At 38.7% G+C, this 26,881-nt stretch overlaps 2 protein-coding genes across 8 annotated transcripts in view; one reads left to right on the top strand and one right to left on the bottom strand.

Moving 5' to 3' along the window:
• Positions 1-119: 119 nt before the first annotated feature.
• On the top strand, positions 120-9,788 carry MTFR2 (mitochondrial fission regulator 2). Its single transcript, XM_085055656.1, has 8 exons — positions 120-223; positions 835-966; positions 1,311-1,415; positions 1,651-1,775; positions 3,776-3,990; positions 4,995-5,295; positions 7,237-7,423; positions 8,950-9,788. The coding sequence occupies exons 1-8, from the start codon at positions 161-163 to the stop codon at positions 9,046-9,048; spliced, it is 1,227 nt and encodes a 408-aa protein (XP_084911782.1). The 5' UTR covers positions 120-160; the 3' UTR covers positions 9,049-9,788.
• The window catches only part of PDE7B (phosphodiesterase 7B), a 184,315-nt gene continuing 163,115 nt past the window's right edge, over positions 5,682-26,881 (bottom strand). For 6 of the 7 annotated variants that reach the window (XM_085055649.1, XM_085055651.1, XM_085055650.1 and 3 more), the window contains 2 exons: positions 23,805-26,394; positions 21,729-23,744 (listed from right to left, as the gene is read on the bottom strand). In XM_085055649.1, the coding sequence (XP_084911775.1) occupies positions 26,177-26,394 (218 nt within the window). In that variant the 3' untranslated portion in view covers positions 21,729-23,744; positions 23,805-26,176. Of the gene's footprint in view, positions 10,544-21,728; positions 23,745-23,804; positions 26,395-26,881 lie in introns of those variants that run through there. The other variant, XM_085055648.1, reaches the window with a different exon arrangement.

Here is a 26,881-nt window from a genome sequence, read left to right as displayed (position 1 = left end):
GCACTGCCGGGTTTCTATTGGCCGGGCTGCGCGGCGCTCCGCCCCCAGCCGCCAGTGGCGCTGCGGCGCGGGCGGCTCGGGCTCCGGGCGGCTGGCGCGGGCTCGGGCTGCGCGCGGGGAGCGCTGCCCGCGTGCTCGCGCGGCCTGTCCCGCCGCCCCCATGGCGCTGCTGCTGGAGCTCCTGCGGCGGCTGCTGCGCTGCCTGGGCTGGCCGCACCGCCAGGTGAGACCCGGGACGGCGCGGGGCTGCTCCGCCAGCAGAGAGACGCTGGTGCGGGGCGTCCCGCCTGCAGCCGCTGTGCCTCGGCCGAGAGAGGGAGGGAGGGACGGAGGGAGGGTCGGCACCGCTGGCGGTGGAGCGGCTTCAGCGCCTTCCTCGCCCACAGCTGGGTTTGTTGGAACATGCTGGCCGCACGTGGGGACGCGTGGGCTCGCTGCCCTGACACAGCCGGTCAAGTGGCCCATTTGCCCTGCTCTGAGCGTAAGAAAGTCAGTAGCGTTGGCTGCTCGTGCTTTGGTGTTTTAAATAAAAGGCCGCGTACCCATTCCCAAGTAGCAGTTGATGCTGTGTGTGCAGAGACGAGGGGAAGGGGTGGCGTGGGAAGCTGGAGGGGCGCAGTGATGGTGCCCGGGGCTGGTGCTGGCGGGAGGCGGTGGGCAGCTCCTCCCTGGGGGATCACAGCAGTGAGGCACTGCTGCAGCTTGTGGTTCTGAAACAACCCGAGCTTTATTTATGGGGAAACTGCCAGAGTATCTCCAGAGTGCTGATTTGGCTGAGCTGTCCGTGTTACTTTCTGTTGTTCTGTTGTTGGAAGCTGTTGCTTTTTTTGACAGGCCGTGTTTTTTGAAACTCACATGTTTGGCAGCAGTATCACTCGTACGCTTAGAACATGCCTTCCTTCAGCAGTCTTATCAGGAAGGCATTTCCAACAGTTATATGTTGTCATAAGGAAGTATCAGGCCAAGGTATGTAAAATTTATTTCGCTTCTTTGTTGATTGTTCTTTCCCAAGAAAGACAGATTATACAGATGCATGTAATTAATTAAATTTGTCCTTCTTCTTCTGTCAGTATCTGAAAATACTGCCCTTTATGCCTCTTTAAAATACTCTGTATTTTGGCAGTGTTTTAAACACTGTCATACCAATGTAGGCCTCTTTGGACTTTCAGCTTGAAGAGTATTGAAAAGTTAGGTTAACCGAATTGCATTATATTTAACTACCTATTACATGAAATGATTAAATAACTTTGATTGTAAGAACTGAGGGCTTTGATTTTGCTTCTCAAATTCAAAGGTTTAACAATTTCTAGGTCACATGTGTTTGCCAGAAAAAGGAATATGGATCTACTCGAAGTATTGTGCGTAGACTTGGGAGTATTCTTTCCTTGGAGCCCTACCCCAGACCCTATTTCCAAGTAAGCAATTTATTGTCATGTGTATGCTTCACCTCTTTGCATTTTCTTGTTTCTTAATTTGATAGTAGCTTTCCTGTTCTTTTTAGCTTGTGTAACTTGTGTTTGGCATTGCTTTTACTCACTTCAACTTCTCTATAGCACTGGAAGTTGAGTGAGGCATTTGCTGAGGCATATTCTTCAGTATATGCTGAATCTACTTTCCTTTCATGCTTTTTTTGGCATTGTTCGTTTTTAGTTTGTTCAAGACCCAAGTCCGTTGGGTTGTGATGAACAAAACGCAGCTCCAGCTCCTGTGGCTCCATCACTTGCTGATGTCCTGTGGGTAGCAAATGATGAAGGACAAGCATGTACTAGACTTAGGTAAGTAGACATATAAAAAGGAGTAATAGAAACAACTTGTGCCTCCTGTTCTTTGTGGTGTGTGATTTCGTGTTGAAATTTGTTTTTCTTGTTTCCTAACCTTTTCTGGAAATGTTTTGGGTGTTTTTGGGGGGGCACTTCCTGCTTACCTGAAACTTCTTACTATGTAAATCATTCTTTTCTGAAATATTTCTGAAACTGAGTCTCTTCCTTTCTCTGCATAGTAGTATGTCAGTTGCATTACTGGTATTTTAAATGATCTTCACTTGCAAAGCACTTTTTGAGGGAGGGACCTGGTTATTGCAGCATACCATAAGATTATTCCTATCTTTATTCCTTTAGTTTACAACCTTTTTGATAAATTTTGTAAGGGGCAAAACAAGAAAAAATATTTAAATGTCTCCTTTTGACTTTGATTTTTATAATGCCACGTGTAAGCCTTGATGGTTGCTTTGAGGGAAATACGAACATAATTATTTTTTAAATTTTAAATAATTTTTAGTATAGTTTATATAAATCTTTCTACCTTTTATAGAGGGTAGAAGGAAAATATTTTTACAAATGACAAAATATTTCAGGTACAGTGAAATGACATTGTCTAGGAATTTGCAGACACAAATAGTATACAGTTTTGTCTTTTGTTTTTTCCCCCTCTGGGTAAGAAATAGAAAGTCGTCTTAGTGTTCTTTTAAAAATCTGTTCAAAATCAGAGGATGAGTTAGAGCAGAACTAAGATTAAAATGCGGACACTTGTATTGTCTTGTGCTGCATCTGCATAGGACAATGTAATTCTACTTCATATTGGCATTTGTTTTTCTGTGATCTTTGTGCTGCTTGCCAGTATTGAAAATACAAGAAATTGATGAATTCAAATGATACACTTCTCATTGGAGAAGTTTTGACACAGTGCATTTCATCTTATGTTTCCTGGGGCATTACTGTTAAATTATTAAAGTTTGTTTGTAACAGCTGTAAAATACTAGAATAACAAGAACACTGTTAAAAGAACAAAAAAATCCTGGCCTGATTTGTCTTGCTCATGCTGTTCATTATCTGGTCAGATTCACAGAACTGTGACAGTTCATTCTTTCATTGTTTCCATTCTTTGCTGCTGCTCCTCCTCCTGGCTTTGTGGGATGTTTTTCAAGAACAACTACTCTGATTGATACCTTTTCCTTCTCAAGCAGTGTTAATATTAATAGCAAGGGCTTTTGGGCAAATCAGAAAGCAGTACTGCAGGTCTGATTTGAAGTAAAAGGATGTTTAAAATAAGGGGAAAAGTCTGGTTTGTTTTTTTTTCAATCAAACCTTAGTGCATCTTAATTGGATCATGTAAATTTAGTTTCTTTCCATGTTTCATAATGAAATTCTGGTAGGTTGATTTTATATTATATTTCATGTATATTTCTGCAGACACAGAAACACAGACACAGACTTGAAACAATTTTTAAAATTAAAACCTGAGACTTACAGCACAGTTTTCTAATACTGTTTTTGGTTATAGTAGCTTAAGTTTGTATTAAACTTTACTATTCTCCAGTACATTTTCTGAAAGATTGTAACTCCTTTGCTGCTTGCAGTGTTCATCTTAAAGTTTGATAAATGACTAAAATTTCTGAAGCCTAATTAGGAGATCATTATTCTTTGATTCTCTTGCCTTTCATATTCACTTGGGGAGAAGGGAGAGACACCTTATGGTGTCAGTCTAATGTTTATTGAATAATGACAACTCAATCCTGCTGTAACTTTATGATGTTTCATTATCCCTGAGTGAATTATCTGACTGATTTTTATGATGATTTTGCAAGAATCTGCATTGTACTTGAGCAAAGGGAGACTTGAAACATTTTAAAAGTTATGAGTAGTTAAAAGTGTAGTTTTCTTAGTTTGAAAAGTTATGTCTTGCAGAATGATGATAGCTTGCTTCAACACACCAAGTAGTTTTGAGGGTTCCATTGTTGGCTGGGCCTTTTGAAAATGTGTCTTTTTTTGCTTCATAGGACTGAATTGAGGAGAAAAGAGAGAAGTACAGCTCCTCCTGACCTATATCCATCTCTAGATTCAATACAGAGCATTCCAAAAACCAATAGACAAAAAGATAGTGTTGATCAAGCAGCGCTCCAGAAAATTTCTGCGCTTGAAGATGAGCTGACCTTTCTCCGTGCTCAGATTGCTGCAATTGTTTCAGCACAGACCTTGGGAAGCATTCCCTCACGTAAGCCCCTCTGTTTTGAAGCAAACCAGTCTTCCTTACTTTTTTGCTTTAGAGCTTGCCATTTCTGCTATTGGTAGAGAACATCTTTAACTTTCCTAACTGCAGATATGCTAACCAAATTTACTGAATGTAGTATTTTGTTTTACTTTTTGCCATTTGGTGCACTTGCTCCCTTCTGTTTTGTTGTCTGTTTGCCAAGTTGAAATGCAGTTGATCCTAAGTGATCTTTTTACTCTTTTACTCATTTCCATGTTAGTGAAGGAGCTCAGTAACATCACTATCTGTAGGCTACCAATAACTTTTATAAAAAGACACAGATTATTAATTGTCCCTTTGGGGTTTTGCACTGTTTCAAAAAGCTATCAAAATAATGGGTAGAGAAAGTATTCTAAGTCAGTCAGGCTGGGGCTTTAATAAAAACAAATGCTACCAACAGATGTGACCTATGTAGCTGGTCTCCAATACACACTGCTATCTTGTGACCTTTTTTTTTCCCCTTAAAAGTTTTGAGTCTCAGTTGTCTTACTTGCAGACCCACCCCGCTGTGGTTGCAGAAATACTTGGACTGGTGTGAGGTAGTTACTTTTATGTGGCATTGTGAGGCACTTCTGTGATTCAGCTGCTCTGTCTGTTCTCCATTGCACCAGTATTGTAATCTATTTTAAATGTTTTGTGGTTATCTTTTGCTTTCATGTAGGTTACTGTAACCTCTACACCACTGAGAACTGTGTATAACAGCAGGCTGCTTTGCAGATTTATCTAGTGCCTAGATTGAAGACACAAATAGAGAAAATCAGAGCAGCACAAGACACCTCAGATTCATTATTTCATTTATTCTGAATTTTGGGGTTTGAAGTAATGTTCTGTGTTTTAAGTTTAGTTCTTTGCATTGTAACGTGCAAGGTGTGTGAGAAAGTGCCTTCAGAGGACAGTCTTATCTTGACTTAAAACTGATTCATCATAGATGTTAATATATGTTCTTTTGCTTCTCTAACTATATCCAGAAGCCTTTAAAACTCCCAGTAACCCAGATGGATTTTACCCACTGCCAGCCATGACTTCTACGCCATTGTCCGTCTCTCACAATCACTTTGTAATTCCCTCACCTCCTCCACTTCCTTCTGGTGCACCATCTGCTGTTGATGCTAGTAATTCTGCACTGGAACTTATCAAACAACGCCAAGCTGCAAGAAACAGTGATTCAACTGCACCTGACAGTGCTGATCACCAGAGGACAAAGAATATTCCCAGTATGATGGATGTTTTGAAAGACCTAAACAAAGTTCAGTTACGAGCTGTTGAGAGGTAGGTTGGATTGGATGTGCAATCTCAGCAAGCCAAGGCTACCTAAGCATCAAAGCACTTCAGTAGCACCACAGAATACCAATCATTTAAAGAGCAGCTACTGCTGGCAAACTGAACTTCTGAGTTCACAGCGTGATGGAATGTGAGATACTTGTGACATAGCATGTTTTAAATGCATTTAAAAGCCATCACAGCATTTAAAACTAGTGTGCTGCTCTAGTACGCAAATCTCAAGTTGATGTGGGGAGGTGAGAGGTTGTTTGCAAAGTTGCATGTGCAGTTAAAGGAAATTGATATGAAAAAAGAACCCTTCTGAAATCACTGTGAAAGCCAAATTATTGATGAAACTTTAAAAAACTACTGTTAGCATCCCCAAAATACTCTGGTTCAAGCTTTGACGCGTTAAAGAAAACACATGCTGTATCCTTTATTGAAAATGTTCTATAAATTTGTATTTCAATAGTACAGTTGGATTATAACTATTTTTAATGGTCAGCTGCTTTGATGGTAAGTGCAGTTAACTTGTTACAAAAATGTTTTACTAAAGACTGCAACACCTCTTCTGGTCTCTGCTATGCTAGGTGTTATGGAGATTGTCAGATGTCTTTTCTGAACTTCTTGAGTTGAAAAATTAAGACCAACTGAATCTGTAGTGAATATTTGAAGCTCTTAATGTGGGTCACTTGGCAAAACTTACTGCATTCTCGTGTCAACATTTTAACTGTGAGCTTTATCCCCAAAAATAAGTAGCACAAAACTGGGCAAATAATTTCCACTCAAATCTAAAGCATGTCTTTATGCTGTCAATGAGATTTTCACAGTAAATAAAGCAAATATAAAGTGTACTTAGGCAAACCTGTATCTTTGCTTTATATGTGTTTTCTTCTATATAATTCCATGTATAGTGAGTGAAGAAAATGTGATGTTTAGGTTGACAGTTTTAACCTGTTGAGCAGGGTCATAATTAGCAGGAAGGGGTAGGTGTACATCCAGAATTCTTTCTGGATTTAGGCATCTACCTGTATTCTGAAGTAGAACTTAACTTAAGAATAATGAATTTATATTTTTGGGGGGAGTAATGATGATCAAAATTGTTACAATCTTTCTGACAGTAGTTTAATGTGTGCACTGCAAAGGGAAGTCCTCTGCTCTCAAAAACTGAGACCCTGACGATCCCAGTTTCTACCATCCAAGCACTGTCTTACATGTTGAGCAAGCTCTGAGGGCTTGTTTTTGTAAGAAGCGTGAACTCAGTCCTCTCACATTTTTTGCTGAACAACATTTACTGTAACTACCGGACTTAAAATTCAGTGTTGTCAGTGTGCATTATTAGGTGCAAATCATCAGCCTCGAGACAGCAATTTACTAGCAGAAGGCTGAACACCGCTAGATTGTTTCACACATCCCCCTCCCAGATATCTCAATGGTTAGAAAGTCTTATGATTTATTTTCTTGGACTAGTCACTAGCTTCCACATTTATGGTAAGTTTTGGGGTGCAGGTGCTGTTTTGATTTTTGAATTTACATGAACTTAAAATGAAAAAAAGTTAAATTGTGTTCACAGTGATTATGAAATACTTTAGTGGGGCATTCTCACTAACATACTTTAATAGACCTTAAAAATAACTTGGTATAAAGACTGCAATTTTGCCCCGTTTTTTTGGCTCATTATTTATTTGCAGTACTTAACACTGTTGATTTACTGCCATTTTTCTTTATGGACCAGCATCAAGTTGTGTTTTCAGGCTAAGAATGTGGCTGACAAGTTGGTATAATTGTGTCAGTTGTATTTGATGAATTGCTGTAAAGTTATGGCAGCATTATTAGTGTAATCAGGGATTTATAGGATAGGCTGTTTACAGAAGTTGTGTCTCTAGATTTTGGATTGCTCAGCACAGGATTAGGATTAGGAGGCAATAATTTTTTTGTTGTTGTTCATAGGTCTCCTGGAGGTACTCCTCTCTCCAAACCCAAAAAGAGGCAAAGTTCAGATTGGGATCCCGTTGCTATACTAACTCATGCTCTGAAGCAGAAATTTGCATACAAAAATGATGATGAAGATGATTCACTGGACAAAGAAAATCAGTCTTTTGATAGCTCTCCATTTTCTAGTCCTGAGGTGCCAGTGGTATGTTTTCATATAAGAATGTGTGTTTGTATTCGTCAACTGATTGCTGTTTTGCTGTTTGCATGGATAGTTGCAGGGTTTTCACAAGTCTAGAACTTTCCTACAATGTTTTAAACCATCAGCCTAGGTAGTTAGTTTCTTTCAAGTATAATCAAAGCAGAGAGTCTCAAAGATGAAATAATTTTGGGTGGATTTAGACTGGTAAATGCACTTCTAGATGTGCCAAGAGAAAAAGACAGATTTTAAAAATTCAGCTCAGTTGATTGAACAATAGACATTAGCTCAATGGTGCCTAGCAGGTATCTGTGCACATCAAGAGTGTGTTAAAGTAGCTATTGACTAATTTTTCAAATAAGTGCCTTAGGAACGTACAGAAAGGTCTGACTACCACACTCTAACTGTTCAGAAATGAAAATAAATGCAAAGTCTGTAATATTTTTGAGCGTAATTTCCACACAGTTTTAATCTTGATCCAAAATGAGTTGAGATTCTGCTGTAAAGCCCATGAAAAATACAGTTTTTTTCTAGCAACAAAAAAATGGTAGGCAGAGCCATTGGACTAAGGTGATTCTGAGCACTGGTTTCTGTAGATGAGCCTGTGCCAGCTGCCTCAGCTTATGCAGTCCAGCAGTGCTGTTGGTTGGTTGCTTGTTAGACATTTCCACAAACCTCAGAACTGCTCAGATGAGATGGATAGAAATAAGTGGCAGTAATTTAAACTGTGTCTCTCTGCTTAGCAATTTTATCTTTTTATCATAGAAGTGAGGTAAAAGATTTGGACTGTGGCCTTTGTTGTCCTAATGGAGGGAAATAGTAATGCAAAACATATAATGGAAATCCAGACATTCTTTGGAGGCTGCTCTTCTGTGTGGCTGAAAACTTGAGGAAAACTAATGTGTGTGTATTTCTCTTTCTATCTATAATGATTTCATTTTATTTTACTTTGTTTATTTCAGTTGCCTCAAGGATTTTCCAAGCTAAATGTAGTGTATATTTTACAGACTTCAGTGTGTCAACAGTTCTGGTGCAGTCTTTATAAATTTCTTTGACTTTTTTTTTTTTTCCCCCAAAGAAAAAATTAAAACATCTTAATGACCATACTTGTATTTTGGATGCTGCAGACTATTGCACTGCATAGCTGACATACCTGATTCTAGATACAAAGATCAAAAATAGCTCCTGGAACAGTTTGTTTATGGAATAGCTTTTGTTCCAGAATCTGAACAGCTGGATCATAAAGTCCTGGAAGAGAGAGTGTTTAAGGCCAGCATGCTCAGGAGTAGATACAAAAAGATGGAATTTTTCTGATAAAAGCAGAATAATTTTATGAGTTTGTAACTGAGCCTCTAATTGCTAACTGTTGAGTGTTTTGAAGAATAAATGTACTTAAACCAATTGCACAGACTTACTATTTTATTCTTCCTACATTGAGAGAAGTGCAGCAAATCTTCTAAAATGTTTTTCTTGTGAACATCTTCTAATTCAGTTGTCTTGGGTATAATTTTAACTCCACCTCTGCTCCCCAGGTTGGACGTTGCAGTCTGAAGTCAAATGCCAAACCCAGCCTTACAAGAACTGATGGAGTTAAGCAGATACCAGCATGGAAAGCGAAAGCTCATATTTAGTGGGGACTTCCGAGGAAAGTTCAGCATGTAGAATTGGTGGATCCACTTTAAAAGTGCTGTAAGGTGCTATAACATGTTGTTCTAGAACATGTTTTTCCTATGCTATTGAAGTTCATGTGTTGCAGGATTTGTAAAATTACCTCTTCCTTTTCCTTAGTTTCCCAGTTGCCAAACTTGTGAATGTGATGCTTTTACAAGAAGCACAGAACTGAAATAAGGCTTCCATTGCTATGGAACAGTGTCTTTGGAACCTGGGAAATTGAGGAAAGCTGTGTGTGTGTGGGGAAAACAAAAATTTATTGCTGTGGGAGCTGAGGTATATGCTCTATTTGCACTCCATTGTAAATAACGAGGAAGTGTAAACTTTTTGTTAGTGTGTTATAACTACTGTATATAACGGTAATACTTTTTCATGAGAATGGCATAGTTGCCTTGGTTTTCTCTGCAGTTTGCTGATGCTACTCTTTATTCCACGTGAAAACAGTTTTCTAATTAATTTTGGGTCAGGAGATGAATTTCTATGTTTGTGGAACTTTGTGCTGTAAGTAACCTGCAAGCTGTCTATTAAATGCCTGTAATATGTGTGAGTTGCGTTCTGAGGTAAAAAAGATCTTGTAGAGAGATCTGCTAGCATGCAGTCTAAGTTCCATATGCAGTAAATATTATTTCCTATCTTGGCATGAGCATCTGAACCCAGTTTTCTTCACAAGAACTTAGAAAATAAAATTCTCTTTGTATCATAGATGTGTGTGGTAGTGGCATTTGTGTTGTGGACTCTTTTGTATCTTAAGAACTGATCATATTTGACAACTTCTTAATTGGCACTATCTAAAAAAAACTAAAGAACAGCTTATATTTTTTCCTGCCAGAGTACTTAATGGAGCCACTTAAAAATTTATTATGATCTACTGCTTACAGTAGCTGCCTTCACTTAATCTTTTGTCTAACAATCCTGATGTATAAAACCCAAATCCTGTAGACTGTTGAATATGTCCCTTATGTATCCCACATGTCTTCTATTTCCCTGCTCACTTACACAGCGTAGATTGACAGCTGCATCCCCTCTTACTGTTGAATCTTATTTGCACAGTTGTAAAAATTAGTGTGCAAATACCATACTTCCATTTTGATTTTTAAAATTCTCTTTTGACTAAAACTAGAGCTTAAGTGACTTGATATATTATGCTTCTAAAATTAAATCCTCTAGATGTTTATTTCTTCTGGATTTAGTAATTATTGAACTTTATCATATTCTCCCATTCCTTGATTGGTCCATAACAGTTTGGTCTTTGCTTTCTTCCAAAATATGGATTTGCTGTTTTCTCTACCTAAACTTGGTGATTGCTGTGAAATCCATACAGAACATCCAGGTCAGCCCATACCTGGTAATTTTATGCTCTTCCATCAGAGCTCCTCATTGTCTTTTGTGTGCTGCTCTGGTCTCTGCTGTAGGAGGGCAGCAGGGAGCAGCAAGTGAAGGAAGTCCACACAGTGCCTGCAGAAGAGGACATGAAGGGTAGGTGAGTCCCAGTGAGCAGAAGCCCTATGAGTTGGCTCCCTGTTGATCTGTACCCGCAGTGTGGTGAGGTGGAGCAAGTTATCTCCTGATTGTCAGTATTTCTAGATCCAGGGGATTTTGGGGTTTGTGGCCTTGCTGTTGTGACTGGCAAACGGTGGAATTCTTCCTGTGAGAGACTGAATTGTGTGCAAAGCCCTCTCTATGGTAGACTCTCCTTCTCTCTCCCCAACGTCAGTTGCTTTATGTGACCAACAGTTTCTTCTCCTCAGGAAGAACTGTTGTTTTGGGCTTCTTTTGCATGTTTTCTGTTCTCTTCAGTGTTCATCATTTAGCTACGAGTTTGGCTACAGGAGCAGTGTGCAGTGGGAATTTGGACTTTGGAAGTGTCTTTTTATTTTAGAAGGGACTTCTGAGAAATTTCTCAGTATCTCTTAAGACAATGGTCTAGTGTCAGAAGCATCTGCAAATTTTAGTGAGCTGTGTGACCATTCTGGTTGTTGGATAATTTCTAATTTTTCTCATTTTGATGTGAATTATGCAGTGATACAGTTTATAGCTGATCTGCTTTCTTAGGGAAAAGAATAAGTTATGGGCCATGTGATTTTTTTTTTCCTCACCTGCACATGTAATGAGAACCGATTCTTAATTTTATGTAGTTCCAGATGTAAAGAAATCTGTGGGTGGCATCTGGTAGCATTCCATAGTTTTAAATAATAGAACAGGCAAAGGTTAGACATAGTTAGTAATGAAAAGTTTTGTCACTCATTGCAGAGATTTTTCTCCCTTTCAGAACTGATGGAGACATAGCTTTGTTGTGTTACTTTCTTTGACTAAAACTGTACCAGAAGGAACTTGGCTTGGGTAATTAACTAGGGCTAGGGTTAGGGTTCTGCCTAGGGTTAGAGTTGAGAGATCTAAAGAGCCTTGAGCTCCAGGAACACTGGCAATGGAAAGGGTCTGCCAAGGCATATGCATCAAGGCCCTAACATTGCTGCTCCTCCATCTTTGTGAGCTCAATAACCCATTGTTCATCTCCTCTAACATCGTGGCCTGGATCATCAATAGTGCAACCAGCAGGGCCTGGGCAGGGATTTTTCCCCATGTACTAGGCACTGGTGAGGTCCCACCTTGAATGCTGTGTCCTGTTTTGAACCCCTCACTTTAAAAGAACATTGAATGGCTGGAGCAACTCCAGAGAAATACAATTTTATTTCAGTGATCTGAACAGTAATCGTATAGCCTATCTAGCGGGAAGAGGATACCTGTTGTAAAGTGCTAGTGTAGAAAGAGGGAAAGTTTTCATTATTTCTCAAAATACATTGAAGTATCAAGCTGAAGTTGCTCTATATTAACAGTATACCAAAAAAGATCGAGTATTGGATAGTATAGAAGAGTTTTTGTAAGAAAAAGGAGAATCTTGTAAAGTCATAAACAGTGGATGTGTTGTTATACTGGTTAGAGTTATGTAAAAAGAAATACAACATGAATTAATGCTCATACCTGTTTGTGTAAATGTTTCTGCTTTTGTTTCTTGCAAGTTAGCCAAATGTGAAAGGTGCAATCTGGAGGGGTCTCTGACAAGCTTGCTGTTTGTAGATGTTTCAGTGGTTTAGAACAATGTACATCATGCTCTATAGTTATGCCTGGAAATACTTTGTTTAAGAACCCAGCCTTAAATTGTGGTGCTAGTTTTGGCAACATCTACAACTATACTGTGTAAAGGCTAAAGACAACCGCTATCCTGCTACTTCAGAGAAATTTTGCACATTTCAGTATTATTTGGCTGGATTATTTACAGATTTTGATTATAATAATCAGAAGGCCCTCCTTTTGATATTCATTATTTTTCTCAATGATCCTGTCAGCAGGATCTCCTTCTGCAGTGGTAATTTGAATGATTTTTTTTCTTTTTTTTCCACATGGAAAGAAAAACTGCATGGTGCTTTTGTTACAGCTATGTTTCTATGTTTCCAGACCTCTTTACATTTTAATTTCTGCTTACATTTACATCCAGCCTGGAAAGCCAAAGTAGGCTTTAAAAACATATTATATATGTATGTCATCAAGAGTGTTCAGACTTTCATTGTTATTGGGATGGATGTATTCATACCTTTTGTTTAAGGCCAATTTAGGCGTTTGATTTCAATGGGACAGAGAACCAAAGGCAGGAGTCTAAATTCTCTCTTTAGGTAATGGAGACATGGCAGTACAGTGTGCAGGGGTGAAGCTGGCACTGGTTGCTTTAAACCCCTGAGCAGCAAAAAATGTCTTAGATTGAAATATATTTGAAAATCTCTTAAAATAGTTGATATCAATAGTTACTTTTTGCAGATGAACTGCATGTGTTTAACCACAAGAGAGCAGTGTCACTCCTGGTCTGTGTTGCAAGTCTTAAGAGGAATTCTGTTTTGTCAGTTTGAAGTCTCACAACAAAATTTCAATCCCTTTATATATTTGTTTTTGTAGTGGTATACACTAAATTGTAGGGATGGATGGTTCTGTCTTACTAGCATTATGATGAATTGTATTTATGTGCATTTGGATTAGTAAAATGTCAACACCTGGCTAGTTTATTCTCTTCACAAAATAAATCTGCTGCTGCATTCTCTGGGAGAACAGGCTGAAGATTTCATGTGGTGAGTTAGAGAAGAGCTTGACCTGGCAGTAGGTTCTTCCTGAAAAAATATCCTCTCTTATCCCATGTAGAATGGCCATTGGAGATTTCTCTTTGTGGTCTAGTATGCACATAATGAACACTACTATAGAATTTCAGGGATTTGTATAAATAACTTCTAGCTTATACAAGTGAAAATATACTGCTTTTCACTGATTAAAAGTCAAAGTGACTACAGGGCATAGAAATTCACTTTTTTTCTTTCAGATGAAAGACTATACTGCTGTTTTGTAAACATATGCATTCCTTGCTCCTCACATGCACACAGTGACTTGAATGAGTTTAGCTGGGTAAGGGGATCTTTGCAGAGCTGGGCAAATTTTAACCTTCAACAGTGTCAACCTTCAAAGTCTCAGCTTCATTAGAGCTGCTAGGGTAGAACTGAAGGGAGTATTTATCTACATATGTTCAAATAAGGAATATCTTACCCATCTTATCACCTTAAACTGTGGAGAACTTGTGCATTTAAGCTCTCTGTTCTTGCCATCTGTGCTTTCTCTTTGGTAGTCTGCATTTTACTTAGTGGGGAAAGTTAAACCGGATTGATTGTTCCTGCTTCTCTGTTTCACTTTATAGTTCTCATGTTGTAACACAGCAGCTGTGTTTGCTGGGAGGCAGTTGCCACTGAGCCAACAGCTGCTGGTATAAAGGAGCAGTAGGAAGAAATTTAAAGTAAGCTTAGTTTTAGTTTTTTCCCCATGTTATTGTTGCCTTACGATGGCTGCTTGATGCATTGTCACCTTACAGTTTATAGCCCGTAAGTATTTGTCCTGGTTTTTCTGTAATGAAGACTAGGAGTCTGTGTTAATAGTTCTGAAATAACAGAGGTTGTGTTCTACAACTGAAGTGAGTAGTTTCTGTCCCTTAGAATACTGCCTTTTTAAATGTGTATTCTATTGTTTCTTACTCAGGTTTGTCTGTGTGGTATTTTGCTCATCTTTTTCCATTACGCTTTTTCTAGCAGGTGTTCTTTGCCTGACTTGCGTACCATGTTTGACTATCATCTACTGGGCCAGGCTGTTTTGCACACTCTTTCCTTGCTTGTAGGGAAGTGTTTCTAAAGAGAGGTCGAGCTCAATGTTCTTGGTTTTAATTTATTAATAAAACAAGGGATTCATTAAAAGGGAGCTCCTTACCAGCATGTACAGTGGGAAAATAATCTGTAACTCAGTATTTTGTGATAGTAAAAATAGGTAGTTTGAAGTTGTGCTTTGTTTTGACTCAGGTGAAATGTGGGCTTTATCAACACCCCCTGTTCCTATCTGCTCATTTGACCACTCCAATGTTTTTTATCCATTTGTGTTTGCTTCTTCTGTCTGTTCCTCTCATATGCACTGTCTGCATGTATATGAATTATATTAAGGCTTTGCTAGTTGTATTTCTGAGGAGTCTCTTTTTTTCAAGACTTCTGGCAAATCCCCAGCCCATTTATTATTTCTCAGTAGTGGCCTAGCCTTTTCTTTCAGATTTGAAGAGCATATTTTGTATTTAGTATGGTAGAACAAGGAGGCTGCTAGTGAGACTTACGTCTACCAAATAATCTGCTGTATAACCTAGCTTGTCACTAAGCTAGGTTTTGATGTTAAATTAGATTTTTGAGTTCACAAATAAAATAATGTATTGCAGATCTATTGACATGAGGCAGACAAACCAAACAGAATTCGGGAGATTCTGCTTCGTGCCTTGTGAGCTCTCAGTGCTGTTGCTAGGAGAAGAGCATGGTAACAGTGCTCTGAGCTGGTAGTTGCCTGGGGAACCCACAGATACTTGTGCTATTTCTACACATCTGTATGAACACACAATATTTTTCTTCCATACACCCTCTTTTTCCTCCTCTCTAGTCTAATAAAAGGTGTGGGGAATTGACCACAGGACTGAGTCCTTTGTCATCCTTCAGCATACAGGTGTCACTTACAGTCAAGATTTAGTAGCTTTGAAGAAAATGGTAAATGGCCAGATCTCGAGTGAACACAATAATGGTGAATAGCTGACCCCATACAGGCTGAGGATGATGAACATCACACCTGCTAACAGTCCATGGCACTTTTATTTGGAAGCTGTTGCTCTTCCATTGCTTAAATATGAATCAAAGTCTCAGGAATTGCATAGATTTTAGGAAAAGTGAAATGTATTTACTTAGAAGAAAGACAGGGTCACTAATTACCACTGAAGTAATTATCTGAGGGAGGAATAAGTTAAACTTTGCTTACTAGAACAAAAGACTTTGAACTGCAGATGGCTAAGCAATTTAAATCTGCAAATTCTAAAGAAGCTGGCAGAAGGACATACCTGGCCTTTTATACTTATTTTGAATAAATCTTGCTGTCACACAGAAATTCAGAATAATATTGTGTCATTTTTAAGAAAAGTGGGATAAGCCACACGACTATCGGTCAGTTAGCACATATTGATTCTAGGCAAATAAATCTGTATGACTGGATCCTATTGCAGGGTTGGAAATACTTAGATAACAGGACTGATCTCATGTGACTTTATTGTAAAATAGATGTTTAAAATCATCTTTGACAAAAATAGCTGCAATAGAATAGTGTAAATTAAAATATAGATTTTTTTTTTATTACCCACGAAGCAGATGTTAATGGATGTAAAACTGATTAGCTGGCAGATAATAGTAATCACTGAAAGGAAGTATTTCTACTAAGATTATAGAGAATGGTACTGGGTTAATGCAGATTCATATTTTTAGTAATGAAGTAAGTGATAAATTTTGTGGATAATTAAAACCAGAAATTACATTGAGAGAAATAATGGAAATGTGGATGATGGCAAAGAGCCACAATGACAATGCCATAGCAGGTTAGGTCTTCAGAAGGAAAGTGCATTCTAGCACAGTCAGTTGAAAAACTATAAAGCTTTTTCATTCAAACTGTATTATTTCAGAAGCAAAAAATTTGTTTGCAGTGACCTGATTTGTCTGCAAATGCAAGAAAACAAAAAACAAGTGCTAAAAGCCTCTTTCTGTGTCAGAGAGAAATGTAATACTAGCCAGCTGTAGGAAGTGAAAACTAAAATAATTTATATGAGAGTGCATTTCAATAATGAGCATGACATCCACAGTAGGAAGTGGTGAATCTTCTTTATTTCTTCCCTGTAGTAGAAGCTAATATTAGTTTGACAGTGACCCAACTATGGAGTGAAATAATGGCCATCTTTTGACAATGGTGCCTTCCCTTTCTTCCTTATTATGTTTATTTTCTAGTATATTTATCATAGATGATCTCAGAAAGAGAACAGCTCTTACTGTGGTACTTGTCTTACATCTCAAAAGTACTTTTAGTTTCACAGACAAACTTGTGCTACTCTTGAAGGTGCAAACTCCTTGCTGGTATTCAGATATTTAATAAGACTTCATCATGAATCTTGGTAAAATTTAAGCTTGTAGATGTGCCGTGCCAGCTGAAAAATGACATCTGCATTATTATATAAGATGTCCCTCAGAGCAATGTAACACCCACAGGCAAAACTTAAAGCTGTCAAGTAACTCAAGAGTGGTGATGTAAGCTCTCCCTTTAAATTAATGACACTGAAGTATCAGAAAGATACTGCAGTTGGATTGGTGAAAGAATAACCCTAGCAACATGTACAGATTGTTTAAAGTACCTAAGGTGATCAATTCACTTTTTCCATAAAACCATAGAAGCTGTGCTCCTTTATCATTAAAGTAAGAGCTGCCCTTTCACATCTAACTCACTTCAGGATCTATGATGGATTTCTTCTTGACCTCTAACATCAATCTGTTATTAAGTTATTTGTATTATAACAGCTTGTGGTGGGAGCAGTATTGGTCCCTTGTGGGGTCCCCATCCATAACTAGAGTGCTCCGAAGTGTAACCACAGTGAAAATAAATAAATTAATTCCACCTCTACCTAGCATTTCTCATCCATTGTGACTGTTGAGTTGCCATAGTCAAAATGCCAGATCATTTTGCTAGTGGTTTGTATTTCAAAACCTGTCAACATACAGACCTATGTAGTGGAACTGTTCAGAAGAAAATGGAGGCTATTGGTCACACAGGATTATATTGTGATATGTCTTGGGCAGATGGAGGATTTGGCAAAAGGCAGCTGAATTCCAGACTCTTTTCTTATGCTTCATCCTAAGCAAACAGTAATAGTAATATTGTTGACTCTTCTTCCTTGAAACTGGAAAACTGAAATGCTCTTTTAAAGGAAAAAATATTTCATACTACTGTAAAATAGGCTTAATAAAAAGTGGGATGGGAATTGAAGTGGATCTGAGCCTCAGGAAGCCGTTTCTCTTGAAATCAAAAAGCCAGGCTTTATTACAATAAAACCTCCATAGTTTAATCAAGGCAGAACACAGAAATTATCAAAGAAGACAGAAAACAAAAAAGGGTTTGTGACCTTGCGTGCAAGTCCTTGCTTCCACTTAATGCTTTTCTGAGTTGCAGCTAAGTCTCTTAGGCCCCTCTCATGTCTGGCTGACACTAAAGGCTCACAAGAATTTTATTTACTTGCTGCCTTCTCCAAGTGAGCTGTGTGCTTCTTGGTATAGCTCTCTTGTATGAGATATCCTGCAGTTTCTGATCTTTTTATCTTCCAGCCAAATCCCGAGCATCTCAGAGAAGGAAAAATTCCCTGTTTCTCTTGAGAGGGGAGGGGAAGTCACATTGCTCTTTAAAAGAATATGACATGATTGGAATCATAATAAATACCATCATTTCCCAAATCAAATTATTTTTTGTGTTGCTTGTGATTAGTTGGTGTTTTCAAGAAGCTGACCATAATTAGGTATGGAGGGGAGGGGATGGGGGCAAGACATGTAAGAAGGTAGAAATGAGGCCTGATGACCAGTTTTAGTAATCTCCAGACAGGACTCCTGGTAGACCAAGCACAGAGGATTTGTGTTGATCAAGTGCAGAAAGAAACCGACTACACCATGTCTTATCCAAGTTTCTCCACTTTAATTCACTAATACCTTCAGGTAACATAATTTCTGTATTATCTTTGTAGCTATAATGAAGATAAATGATGGAACTGTAATTGCTCTTAAAACTTTAGCACACACTTTTACACACCTAAAGCCTATGTGCCAATGTCACTTAGCCATTTTGAGTGCTGATGTACCCATCCCAAATCTGATTTATGTTTCTTGATTTGTTTAATATCTGCTTTTACATAGGCAGCCTTCAGGTGGTGGCATTGTTGAGGAAGGTTTCATGTGGGAGCTGGGGCAGTTACCATGCACATCTGTGTGCATCTTTATTCAGCCTTAGTGCTGCTAAAAGGGACTTCAAAGCACCGAAGTGCAAATGACCACTCCTTGATCTTCCATGCAGATATGATGGAGCTGGTGGCAGTGACTTTCCTGATACACTGAGGGAAAGAAATGTGCTGTGCAAAGGGACCGCAGAGGGCAGTGGCAATGTCCCAAAGTACTCATCATCTACATGGAACATCATCCCAACAGTACAGTACATTTTCTTAAACAAAGTAATTCCAGCCATGTTTTGGTCCCTCAGCTGATGATATCAATGTATCTATTTTTACTCCACCTTCCAGAGGCTGACTTGAAATATATTTATCCAACACAAAATGTGAAAGATAGAAACAAGTGGTCTTTGGGACAATACTTTCTTGTTGCATTGGTCCTTGAATCTACCATATGTTTCAGTATTTCCCATTTTCTTTGCATTTTGGTTGCCTGATGTGGACTAGACCCTGAGTTTGTCTGAAAGTGTTGGTAGGTCTGGTTTTAGAAGTGAGGCTGGGCATCAAATACATGTGTAGGTGTAGGACTAAATTTTTCTTTTTGGTAGCTATATTTCTTTCATAAATATGCTTATGTATGAGCTAAGCTCATAGGAATCCTCTGCAAATACAAATGGAAAATCTGGCTTTGGAATGTAACAGCTGCTGAGTAGCACGAGTAGGTCAGAAAAGCATTATTTTAAACTAATGGTGGATTTAAGTATTAAAGTGTATTTTCTTCAGGATTACGATTTTAGTTGTGTTTATTTGTAACCAGGAATTCCCTCTTTGTTTCATATAAATGTTCAATCTTTTAAGCTTTTCTATGTGGTTAAAGGTTAAAATATTCTTATGGCAGCAACTTCCCTATATATTGCTGTACCTTATCTTACCTGTGTTTTGATTTGGGGAAAGCAGAAACTCTCAGTCTGCCGAAATGTGCTGAGGTTTTTTTATAGTTGGTACTAATGAAGCTACAGTGGTTTTCCCTCTGTCTCTCATTCCTGGAGGTTTTTCGTGATTCAGATTACTTTTTGCCACCCTTTGCGCTTCCCACTCTTGTACTTGCACTTTCTAGAGAGGGATGATTGGTATGCAAATTGAATTTGTCTGTGTGGTAGGAGTGCTGGAAATAATAGCACAACTCCTCTGTTAGTATGAATTCTAATACTCCATTTTATTTACTTTTTAAGATATCCAAATCCCCTTCCTAATCTAGTACAATGTATTTAGAGTTCTGTAGGGTATAGGATTCAAATCTTCTCTCTAAATTCTGTTACTATAAAATCTGACATGAAATTCACTGGCTGTTGTGATACTTTGTGTGTTTAGGTCTGCATGGCTCTGTGTAGACACCCAAGGTAGCTTTTAGGAAGTGCTGCTGCTGGTAGCAAAATCCAGTTGTCATGGATTAAGGTGCTGCATGGTGCCCTGTGTAAATCTGCCTAAAACCCAAACAAGCCCAGGATATAGTAAGATGACCCACTGGTTTTACTGGCAGAGCTGATTTAAATTCTTCTCTAACCTGTGATTCATTTTCTCTCTGTCCCTTAACAGCTGTTTTGAGACTGTACTGTATGCAACATCACTGAAAGATTGAGAGGTGTAGAACTGGGGATGCCATAAACCTGCTTTGTTGCTAAAACCAATGTATTTTGTAACCACACTCATTTTATCTGGGAGAGAATTGGACATTAGACAGACCCTGCCTTCCTTACCTTTAGGGAACTGTCACGTTCATAATTGTCACATGCATATTGCATTGTTTCTCCTCTTGATGAATAGTTATATTTCCAAGATTCTCCACCTGAACTTTTAACCATAGTTAAGTATTTGGCTAGGACAAAAATATTGTCATATAATTAATTTTTCTTCTGCTGTTCATTGATATATTTCAACTTACTAGTCTGCATTTTTTGTTTTGAACCATTAAATATCAGCATCCATCCAGACAGTGCCTGTGCAGAGTGGGAAGATGTATTGACTTAGCTGTACTTGAAAATAACACTTTTAAATCTGTTACAGAAAACTGAGTGGTTTTCCAGTGCTGACTATATAGACCTACTCCTGGAGAAACCATCACACCTCAAACCCCATATAGGACAGCTCTCTAAGGGGCTTCATTCTAAAATCCATTTTGCAGTTCTGCTTGCATCTGGGGGACACATGAAAACACTTACTGTGATTCTGAAGGGTGGAGGTTTTTTTAGAAAAGTTTCAATTTAAAATGTTGGCTAAATAGCACTGAAACAAAATATATTTCCAGCTCCTGTATTTGGTTCAATTGTATTATTTGCATGTCACAAACTATGTGAGTATTGTTACTGAAGACTTTAAGGTACAAATGAATTCTGGCTTTAGAAATGTGTCAAAGTCAAGAAGAAGAGTCCCTGCAATGACAAATATCCATCAGTGATGACAGTATTTCTCACTTAGAAATACTTATCAGTGTAGAACATCAATACTTCTTGTATTTTCAATTAAACTTCACATACCTCTGTCATGTTACTCATATAAATAACATGGTCAGAAACTGAGAAATAAGAAAATGGAGATTAAAACTGACCAATGATCCTAAGGAGAACTCATTACTGGAACTGAAACAACAGTAAAAGAAAACTCTCCTTTAAATACTTAACCAGGGAAACATTTTCCCTGGAGTTTGAAAATCCTTCTACTACATGCTTAGGAAAATTACATGGAAATACTTTCCTTGCTTGGAACTCCATTTATATTCATACAGCAAGGCTAAGGGGAAATTTAGAGAAAAGTTCTCAGAAACAGAGCACTAGAAAAGTGATTATTCTGTTGGCAGGAAGGAGAGGCAGTGGGAGAATGGATGCAGGATTTTTGCTGCCTTGTCACACCCAAATGTCTTCTGCAAACAAAGGAGATCCTTGAATCAACTGGCTTTCTCAAAGAACTTGGGACACTTCACTTTTTTTTTTGTTTTTTTATTAGTTGTCATTCTTCGACATGATGAATACTTACAGCAGTATGTTAAAAAAGATACAGTTAAGTCTCTTGGCATCACTGCATAGCAGTCACAGCATTTTCACACAATCTAGTGCTTCCTTTCAGAATGATGCATATGGCATATACACGCACATATGGGGGCTGATTCTTGGTCCCAGTGAAGTTGGGGGGACCAGTGTTTGGCCCGTAGAGTTGTATAAGATATGTGAATATGTATATATAAAATGCTTTACAATAAACATGACATATACAATCTTCAATTCAAAGATAAGCAGAATATATTTTACATCCAAGTCAAGCTTATGTTCTGCACTTAAAGTTTATGTACCTAAAATATTGGATGGTTATAGAAACAAATAATAGAGCAACAGTTTGCACCAATCAAAGTAATTTAAATACATATTCATGGCATGAAGCTTGCCTTGTGTTTTTGTTTTGTGTTTTGGGATGGCTTTTTTTTTGATTTGCAGGATTTGAATTCAAATTTAATTATTGATTTTTGTGGGCCATGGGGGTCATGATGACATCAGGAGGGGAATGGGCATACTTTATGGATGACTCAGCTGAGTGATTTAAAATATAAGGCAATAAATTATGGCTGGTACCCTGGCTGGTACCTGAAAATAAAATTGTAAATACTGGAGTTTCTCCTTTCTGAGAATTCATTTGGAAGGGCTAAATGTGCATTCTGTGTCTAATTTGATGGAAACCTTTACAGAAATTTAAACCACAAATTGGAAAAGCTGGTGAGATAGCTATGCAGTGTAACAACAACCTTATCTCATTTACTGTGGTAGCAGCCTTCTCATTAGTCGTTGGGGAGACTTTGGTTTTCTTCATGAAAACTGAGTTTATATAAAAATAATTTACCTGTGTTGAAGATTAGGTTAAACAACTGCAGATCATGTGTTTTGTTTTTTTCTTCTTCCTCCATAGATTCTATCTCAGCTACTCCTCTCTCTCTTCCTTGTATTCCAAAGGTACATATTGTCAGTAGTCCTTTATTCCCCATCTGACTGGTGGCTGGACCACTGACACTTAAAAACCCAAAGGTAGGTAAAATCTTTATTTAATGACAACATTTGTGTATGCATTATTTTAACCAGCTTAAAATTTTCACTTATCATTACTTATTGTTGTTAATTATACAGAATTGCCTCTTAGATGAAATCTTCATTTAGAGGAGCTAGATTTTATACAAATTAATTGCATTTGTGGGGCATAAAAACATTCTAACATCCTGCTTTCAACAGCTTTTTTCCTCTTTCCATATATGAAGACTTTAATTCAGTTTTAAAACTTAAAAAATTTTCAGCTGCACTGGCCAAGAAGCAAAAATACTTTACAAGGGCTTCCTGTAAAGTGGCTGATGGGGCCCTCACCACTGAAATCAGTGTTATCTGCATAGCTTTTCTATTCTGTGCCTCAGCAGCCTGTTGGCATCCTGGGGAGAAACCCCAGTGCAAAAATGCCCTGCAAACCAGAGAACACCAGATGTGTGTCACAACTGCATGTGCTGAGCACTGGTGCTGTTCGATCGGCTGTTACCTGTTATGGTTTGGCTCCTAAGGGAAATCACACGGTTGCATTTTGCATTACAGACCCCAGGGAATCTGCCTGCCAGGCATCTGCTGCCAGAGCCTAACCTTTCCCAGCACTTCTGTCTGGAGCACCTGAGGCAAACTGGTCCCAGCCCAAACCTGTGTAATGGGGTTGGCTCACAAGTACAGAAGTGTTGCTGGGACCACCCTATATTTTGAGCACTGTTTCATTAGACAAGGTGATTAAAATCCAGCAGGTTACGTTCAGTGCACCAAAATCCCCCACAGCCTGATAATTTTCAGAGCAGCCTTTTAAAGTTGGAAAGTTTTAACTTGGTAAGAGCGAACTTGTGACGCACCCTGTAGGCTCCACTTGTAGGAAAGGGCTTGGGTTTAATGTGGCTGTAACAAAATTTGATTTGTACCTAGGCTTTCCTGTTAGACCTATTTTCTGGAAGCTCTTCAGAAACAGCTCAACAGTGTTTCTGTCAAGAGCTTTTTGTGCTGCTAGATGCTGGGTTTAACTAAATTTCAGAACATTTTTAAAAAATTCTTTGAACTAGAGGGGAAAGGGCTTCCATTTCTTGGTAAAAAGACAAAACACAGGAAATCATCCTTTTGTATGGATTTAAGTGCTTCTAAGCAGCGTATTTCAGTGCTCACGTAATGTCCTAATAATTGTTGCACATCTGTCAGAAGGAAAGGTACACCTAAAAAGCTGCAAAGTGGTGGTGCTTCCACCCCCATCACCCACCTGTCATTAAGAAGACATTTAAGCCCTGTAGTTAAAAACAATTCCACCCCCATCACCCACCTGTCATTAAGAAGACATTTAAGCCCTGTAGTTAAAAACAATTTAATTCTACTACAACTCTCTCTGTGCTCTTTGCTTGCTGCAGTCCTTCTACTATGTGACTCTCATTTAGATTAGTGGGAGGAAAAAGGTTTTCTACTGGTTTTGCCATGGAGGGGCAGAAAAACATTGCTGGAGTGCTTTGTGTGCTCACTGTGTTTTGCACCTTCCTACTTCACTGGGTTTCAGCCTCTTTTCTCTGAAGATACATACAAAGACTTTGTGGAGTAAATCATCCTTCACTAAAACTCATGCTTTTTATTTTCCTTTAAGCATATTAGTCACCTTATGAGTATGATCTTCTCTCATCAAGGTAATATCCCCTGTAATGAGAAAAATGTATCATATTTTCCCTTGCACTTTTACAAGGTAAACATCTTTCTCTGTTTCTCAAACACCAACTTAAGTATTTCTTCGTTAGCCTCTTCAACATCTTCACATCCAAACATGACTAACCAAACATGACTTCATGGCCATACCTGCTCATTCTTTTGAAAAGCATTTATACAGATTTGATGTACTGTGGGTTCACAACAACGCTGTATTTCACCTGAATGCAGTTATTCTTTCTGGGGGCAGAGGAGCAGGGGACAATCACTTTGGTGCAATGCAATAGTGTCTGAGAATGCAATTTCATTGAAATGGTGGAAGCTTAAGGAAAGTTTTATAAAGACTTTGTGAACTGACGTGGTTTGTGGCACGATTAAGGCCAAGTATCTTTCACAAACATAAGATCATAGAAAATTCCTCAGCCACTGTGATAGCTAAGAGGATTTTTCTTAATAGTCTGACTACGACACATTTGTTTCCTTCATTGACTGAGACCAATATAAAAAGTAAGTTGAAGTATTATTTTAATTAAAAGAAAAATGCAAAAGCATTTTGATGCTGACTATCTAAGGGAGGAAATGTGGGGAAAAAAATCAGCTACACTGCAACATCTCTCAAGGAAACAACTGAACTCCAGAACTATTAGAATGTCGTGCTTTGTAGATCACTAAGCTATTTAGTAAAAATTCACACTCTTGAATAAATGGTAATCAAGTTGAACTGTCAAATCATGTGGTGTTGCAGTTGGGCTTGGGTTTTGTTTTTTTCAACTTAAAACTTCAGGCTCTGTGAAACATTTGCCTAGACCAAATGTGCAAGGTGCCATGGATTAACAACACGGACCCATATGGAATGTGTTTGAAGTTTTCAAGAAGTTATCCTGCCAGACTTCATTCCTTAATGACCTTTGATACACCTTGGATAGTGGAAAGGCAGTTCAGAATTGTATCTTGTAATCATATGATTTTGGCAGCTATTAGAAGATGAAGGATGCTAAAAGTTAAGGCTTTTATCCACAAACAATGGTGTATATTAATAAACTCTATACCATATTTACAAATGCTTTCTCTTGTATTAAAACTAACAGTATTCTGTTCACAGTGCCAATGTTTTTACAGGTAGCAATCATCCCACAGTACTCCAGAATTTTGGCATGGGAATCAGTAGCGCTTTGTATTTACAGAAAATGTACACATATGAATATAAACAGGTAACTTGAAACAGTACTCAAAAGATAGATCTGTTCGTGTTTCAAAGGTTTAGACTGTACTACACCTTCCCTGTCAGCTGTGAGGGAATACTGTTCCTTGCAATGAGAAGATGCCCGTCTTTTATCCAAAGTGGCATAAAAATGCTTACCAAAATGAGCCTTGTTACACTGGAGATGTGTATACGGAGAGTAACTTCCGTCCAAGGTTTATAGATCTGTTGTTTAGTGCACAGAATACAAAAGTTAAAAAGGTTTTTGTTTTAAGTACTAAAACAACCCGACTCTCTGCCCTCTGCGAGCACCATCCCGCTCAGCCCGTGTCCTCTGGATGCTGGAGATGCTGGTGGTTTAATGTGCAGCCCAGCTGCCAGCCTGGAAAGGGTGTGGCACTCTGGGCCTATATACAGATGTCACCATACGACTTGTGGTAAATGAAAAGATCACCAAGAGTGCATCTCTGTGCCCCCTGTTCTCTCAGCAATCCTCCCTGCTTCATGGCAGTTGGAACTGGCCCAGCTTCACTGCTGCTGACAGGGACTCTGCACTGGGGCAGTTTGGGATCAGGAGTGACGAATGGCATCAGGCATGCGCAGAATGAAGAGAGGGGAGAGGAACGCCAAGATCAGAAATAAACCCAGCAGAACTGTGGGCTTGTTCGTGAGGACCCTTAGAGCTTTGCCATTTCTTCCCTTTGCACGGTGTTGACAACAGGCTCCTGGCTCCCTGGGACCTTGTTTGCTGCTGTGACCAAGACGGAGATAGCAGTGCTGGAAGGAAAAGTGCAAAGCTGCCACTAAGGAGTCTCTTCTTCATTTAAAGTCTGTTCCTGGCTGCCAGTCACTTGGCCTGAGTGGTCGTTGCTCCTACTACTGCTGTGTTGCTTGTGGAGCAAACTTCTCCACTTGGCCTTGTTCCTCCTGAGATGGTTTAGCATATTTTCAGATAGGGGAGTGTTGCCTGTAAACTGGGCCCACCTCTCAAAGAGTGGCTCAACGATGTATGTCATGAACCCTGGAGAAACACACAAGGGACACCTGGTGAGCAACAAATGAATTCTGCCAGTGTACAGCCCCACTGAGTGCCTCGAGAGCACAAAGCAAATAAGTGGTAAAACCCCTGATGAATAATAAAAACAAACTCTCAGACATCGGTTCCTTTTGAAATGCACAGCTTTTGACCAGCGTGCATGACAAGATATAGTTTTATCTGCGTGTGTCACAGTAAAATCTGTGACAGTCAGCAACCCTTTGAGGAGATTTCAGACAAGAAAGTAACCCGTGTTTAATCACACACTGACTGCAATTTTTTCCCATGGGTATTTTTTCCCCTAGGCAAAGACTCCTTTGTCCTTCTGTTGAACATTTGGCTTAGATAGGTTTCTTTTTGAACATTTTAATTTAGAACATATTTTTTAACTCTTATGGTATCCACAGTTCTTATTTTTAAAACTACTAGACGAGTGGGGCACATGGTGGAGTAAAGTTTCTCTTAGAGCTTG

This window comes from Lichenostomus cassidix, chromosome 3 (genome assembly GCF_008360975.1).
Source record: "Lichenostomus cassidix isolate B80296 chromosome 3, HeHo_3.0, whole genome shotgun sequence".
In the NCBI taxonomy this organism is placed as follows: domain Eukaryota; kingdom Metazoa; phylum Chordata; class Aves; order Passeriformes; family Meliphagidae; genus Lichenostomus; species Lichenostomus cassidix.
This window is presented reverse-complemented; position numbering and strand designations above follow the sequence as displayed.

Excerpts from the sequence above, each read along its gene's own strand:
- MTFR2 (XM_085055656.1), top strand. The coding sequence starts at position 161 with ATGGCGCTGCTGCTGGAGCTCCTGCGGCGGCTGCTGCGCTGCCTGGGC. Across the intron at positions 1,776-3,775 it reads CAAGCATGTACTAGACTTAG|GACTGAATTGAGGAGAAAAG; the intron begins GTAAGTAGACAT and ends TTTGCTTCATAG. Across the intron at positions 3,991-4,994 it reads CTTGGGAAGCATTCCCTCAC|AAGCCTTTAAAACTCCCAGT; the intron begins GTAAGCCCCTCT and ends AACTATATCCAG.